Source organism: Salvelinus namaycush, chromosome 29 (assembly GCF_016432855.1).
Source record: "Salvelinus namaycush isolate Seneca chromosome 29, SaNama_1.0, whole genome shotgun sequence".
In the NCBI taxonomy this organism is placed as follows: Eukaryota; Metazoa; Chordata; class Actinopteri; order Salmoniformes; family Salmonidae; genus Salvelinus; species Salvelinus namaycush.
This window is the reverse complement of record NC_052335.1, coordinates 27,191,242-27,196,708: the sequence shown is the minus strand read 5'-3', so window position 1 is coordinate 27,196,708 and position 5,467 is coordinate 27,191,242. Positions and strand designations below refer to the sequence as shown.

Genomic DNA, 5,467 nt, shown 5'->3' with positions numbered 1-5,467 from the left:
AGGCGCAAAGCTGCATGAATTAGGGAAATCCAAATATGTCGAAATAGGCATTTCCCGTTTAGCATGCCTTTATTAAGCACAGTTATAAAAAATATACATAATACAGTTTTTGCGGATGTCATTTACAAAATTACAAATACATGATATTGTTCACATTTTGAACTTTCCCTTTCAGTCCATAATAACACGTTTGTTTGAACACACCCAGCATGCACGCCTATTAGCCATATCCGTCGTGGAAACAATGTGACCTCAGGGAAATTACATAATTCGTTTTACGAAATTTCGATTTGGGATGCGTTTTGGATGAGTGAAATGAAAAATATATAATAATGAAGTCCTAACCAACACCACTGCATTATTGCAGGTGAACAAGACTATAACAACATTCATGTCTACATTCGATTATTTTACAATTGTATTGAACTGCAATGCAATTACACTGAATGATGTTTGAAATGTATGCTCGTCACTTACTGGTGGATTTCTTGAAAATTCGCCCATAATTTTATGCCTTTTCTGTACATTGCCTATTTGAAGAGAGCTTGACGGTCCGTTGGGCTCGTTGGGTCATTAAGCTGAGGTCGGGAGGGAGAGTCCGTGTACGTTCAACGCCTCGTGCTGGTGCTTGCTCAAGGGACTGTGAGGTTTTCTGTCTCCTGTGAAAAACAAACAACAGATACAGTATGTTTCTGGAACAAATAAGTCGTAATTCAGAACAGTGAGCACACATAACCATGTCAACTATAGGTCAGGTCCCAATGCCCTAGCAAGATTAGATACCTAGACTTGTTTCTCATCTGATAGAGATCAAGGTTATTGGACTGTCATACCTAGGTGTATAAAACGGTGATGGAATTATATGAATGTGTCCATTGCATTGGACAAATTTGAGGCCTACCATATGTAGCAATGTTTTATTCTTCACACAAATATTATCTTCACAAAAGTATAAGCAGGCATGTAACTGCCATCAAAATGATTGCCCTACGATAAACAGCAGGGTATGGATAATGTAGGTTAGTCAAATATTTCATTTAGAATTATACTAATTGGCTTAACATTAATAGGCTTATCTTTCTTCAGAATTTCGATTTTGTTCAAATGAAGTCGAATGTGGTTGGAAATGACACCGCTAATTGCACGGCTGTTGTCATTTATATCAAATTACCTCAATTACATTTTTATCCGTAAAAAAGGTTATGATATTGTGGAAATCATGTAGACCTATCAATGCAAAATCAAACCTTCCCTACAGGCCTACTCGTCGTTGAAAAGCAAACGCACAACCCTTGAAAATAGGAATATATAACGTTGCCTAAAAAGTATTCGCAAATTAAATAGACATAATTTGAACATCATAGCTAGCTAATTGTAACATTATTTAATGAACATGTAAATGTTTGGAAAAATGTGGTCTATATCGTTAGGCTAATAGCTATCATATAATTCAACTATTATTAATAGGTTCTTCAAGACCACCTACACCAAAGGCCTACAGTCATCGCCAGAGGGTATGAAATGCTATTGCTGTAGGCCTACTCTGTACATTTACACTGACTTGATACCATAATGACTTGCACAGTAAATAAAGTAACCTTCTCTCAAAGAACTCAATGGTTTCCTTATCAGTCGCCCAACACAGCCTGCTCTGTTGTTTATGCCCGAAGCTTCCGTTGTATGTAGCATTTAGGCCATAGGCCTATATAAAGGCCTATATATATATAAAATACAAAATGATCTAAATGTCAACCGTTGTCATCCTCGACCACCTAATTAAACCTATACTGTTATGTCGTCGGGTTTCGACCCACGGGGCCTAATCATTTTTTTGACGAGTTGCATTTAAAAATAGATGGTTTTTGATTGACAGCTGCATATATGTGTGCCATTGTGCTTAATTAAAATATCCGCTGGAAGATTTGAAACCTAAAAAAACAACTTGCTTAGTTACCTTCTCGTGATGAGTGTTTGAAAGACATTGCCGTGTGGAGGTCTCCACCTTGCATGGTTGCTCCGCTGTTGGGGTGGGCCAGGCTTGCGCTCTGAGACTGCCAGTGGTGTCCTGTTGTCATGTAGTTAGCTGCTGGCCCACCATACACCCCGTATTGGTTTGGGGGAGAGTAGGCACAAGCAGGTACATAACTAGATAGGTTTGAAGAAGACTGAAAAAAACGGAAGAAAAAAAACGTTTAAGCACAGCAGAAGCAAAACGCCCCAAAACGTTTATATGCATGCATATATTTACAGTGGACATCTTGTGGAAACGGATTTCTGATCAAACTATGAACATATTCGTTGTTTATGTATTTGTTTCATAATTGTACCTGATGATACTTAATGTCTGCCTCTAGGGAGGATTTCTCTATTCCGTTGACGCCATGGGCAGAGGAAAAAGTCGCTCTGTTAACGCTCGCCCACTCCTCCATTTTTGATTGGTACCCCTCTGCTCCAGCAATGGCTGTGGAAAATATTTCAGTGTAGAATATAACATTATTAGGCTAACAAACCAATGTACGTTTTTATTCGATATGAAGCCAACTCAGTTGAGCATTTTAAACAATGTATTTTGGGATCTAGCTCTTGTGTTAAGAACATTCCTTTTGCTAAAATACAGGATGGTAGTGAACATTTTATGATAAACAGATGTTTTTTATTAAATTCTTGGGGAAATTATCTGATAAACACACACTTCAACCAATCTTTATTTGATCAAATCAGATCGAATGTTTGTGGCCACAACGTTTTTAATGCCATGTTTTTTGTAAATTCTTGAGATTTTAGAACAACATATTATATGACATTATTGCTGATGTAACTCCTATAGGTTTGTAGTTTGGCCTGTTGGACCTGTTGGTCTCATGCGATTATAATGCTATACTTTGAAGAGAAACAATAAGATATCCGACATAAAATAAGACGTTTAGCCTAATTAACGGACTACATAATGGACTACGAGGTCGTTGTAGAAATATGAATAGGCCAAACCACAAAGTAGGACTCACACTGATAGGCCTATACGTAAGCTATTTCCCCATCGACACAGTTCAAAATGATTTTGCATTTATAGCTTATAGCAGATGTGCCATTTGGCTCCTTTATCAATATTATTATCCAAAATTATACATTAGGCCTATTCAGCCCATATTAACTTCTCACTATTTACAGTTAGGCCTATATCGTTATTATATTTGTCTATCCCTGTTGTTGACTATACGTTTGTTGTTTTAAATTGTTTCTCATTAATGTGAAATAATCTGATATATCTGTGTGATTAACAAGCCACACTGACTGATGCATAAATGTACCAATGTTATTAATTTGAGCGCTCAATGGACAATGCTGCTGCGTATGAGAAAACAACTCAGCTGCAAGAGTAACATACATGCACAATATTTGATTTTGTCACCTACCTGAGGGGTCCATGAAGGCTCGAATGCCCAAAATGTTGCTGACTGTGTGCACCGAAGGCCATCCATGACGGGAGAGGCTGACATGGCCCGCTGTGATGGGTACACCGTGACCGCTGCCAATTTTAGTCCCAGTGGGTGACATTGCACTGGGGTATGAGTACGGGTACATGTGGTTGTAGGATAGCTGAGGATGGGTTGGCTTGCTGTTCTCATACTGGCCCGGCTGAGAAAGATTTCCTATTTTGTTGCGTAAAATGCGGCTTATGGAGCTGACGGAGGGAACGTTATATTTATCACAAACTGCATCTGCAAGAAGCCTGTCCCTGATCTCCCAAGCAAATATTCCAGGGTCTCCTTGTTTGTAATCCCTTATGCTTTTCACCACGTTGGGTGTTGTGACCCGGGGTTTACTTCCTCCTATGGCACCGGGCAATATCGAACCCGTCTCGTTATACCTCGCTAGTATCTTGCTCACGCAGCCATGAGAGACTCGAAGCTGTCTACTGATGTCACAGGGTCGTATTCCAAGTTGAGCTAATTCCACGATTCTGATCCGAATCGAATTTGGAAGTGGTCGCCCGTTGACAAATACCCCGCCAAGCTGGTTTACTTCTCCATATGTTTGATCTGCAAGAAACAAATAAGGAATTGCATTGATGTGCATAGACTCGACATAGCAACATTACGGTGTTTTAAACAATAGCCTGTTTAGCCTAGCCTAGCATAATGCCCACTCAAGTTCCAGAAAAGTCATTCCCTCTCCTTGATTTAATCTATATCACTCAGACTGTTATGGCTCTCAACTACAATGTTCTCCAACCTATTATGCTCTCAAACATCGTCAAGCAGTTCACTCCAAATGTGTCTGAAAAATAAAATTGCCTATGAAAATGGAGACATGGACACTGCCACTGGAATGATAGAAGGACGCACGATTTGAGGACAAGCTAGTAGGCTACAATATAAAGCTAAAACCTAATGCATTCACATCTCTATTTATGCAAACATTATCTCCTGACGAGTCAAAGATCCATGCAAAATGAATAATGAGTGCTTACCCATTGCTTTTGGTTTGAGATGTTTTCCTCTACCAGTTGCCAATGGTCGAAAAGTGCTGTCTTCACCCTTCTGCACATGAGACGAGGAAAATTGTTTTTCTGTGCGTTTTTCCTTCAGCTCTGCTCTTGCATTTCTGGTAAGATGATCTAAAACGGCGTGTTTGGGCAAAGGGACTGAAATGATCTTTGTCCCATAAGGGGAAATGTGTCCATCCCGAAGGCTCAAGTGTGCGCAGATTAATTTGACGCATCCATTACGTCAATCTTTCCCCATTTCATTGGTCTCCTCCTCCGTGTGTATTCTAGCCTAGCTACTCCACCGAATCTTTTCCGGTTTTTAGAGTTTAAGCTACACTCTTGGAACTCGGAGAAAACATGCGCTTGGAAATTAAAATCCAAACAAAAAGCTGTTCTCCACGACAAGGATAAATATACTCTTTAAAGATAGGCCTATTTGATTATTAAAATGGATAGAATTAACATGTAATTATGGGCCATTATTTTTAATGCATTTACTGATTGATCATATGCTGTGACATTTTTTGGCCGTGATACAAGTTTGCATTATACATTTCATTTGCAAGGGTATTAGCATTTTTATCCATCCGAAAAGTTACCACAATTAATGAAACGTGGACTGGATGGAAGTCATGACCCAATAAAGATTTGTGCTAAACACACATGAAAAATCGGCATTTTAGTTTGAAAAAAGCAATATTTACCTACCCTTTAATTGCAATTAATTGAATCTGCGCACAATGGTCATATGGAAACAACACTCAATTCATTCGGTTTCTATGCAATTTCTGGTTTAGTACAGACCTATTCGAGCATCGATATTTGAGGGATCTTTGGTGTGTTTGATTGAGTGAGAGTGATGATTAGGCCACTTTGGTTACCCATGGCTAAGGAAGGCTATGTGATACATTGGGCACATGGCAGATGGATTAGTCTGCTATGATGTGGAGCATACAGTATGTGAGGCCTACATCTTTC

General features: G+C 39.1%; 1 protein-coding gene across 1 annotated transcript; it reads right to left on the bottom strand.

Annotated features, from left to right (window-relative positions):
• Positions 1-573: 573 nt before the first annotated feature.
• Positions 574-4,475, bottom strand: LOC120024233 (paired box protein Pax-1-like). The gene is made up of 5 exons (XM_038968426.1): positions 4,472-4,475; positions 3,414-4,040; positions 2,328-2,461; positions 1,955-2,165; positions 574-659 (listed from the first exon to the last, which is right to left on the bottom strand). The coding sequence occupies exons 1-5, from the start codon at positions 4,473-4,475 to the stop codon at positions 574-576; spliced, it is 1,062 nt and encodes a 353-aa protein (XP_038824354.1).
• Positions 4,476-5,467: the final 992 nt, after the last annotated feature.

What these genes read in the sequence shown, in the direction of transcription:
- LOC120024233 (XM_038968426.1), bottom strand. An exon ending in CAGACATTAAGTATCATCAG is followed by an intron (nt 2,166 to 2,327) that starts GTACAATTATGA and finishes CGTTTTTTTCAG; the next exon opens with TCTTCTTCAAACCTATCTAG. An exon ending in CAAACACTCATCACGAGAAG is followed by an intron (nt 660 to 1,954) that starts GTAACTAAGCAA and finishes TGTTTTTCACAG; the next exon opens with GAGACAGAAAACCTCACAGT.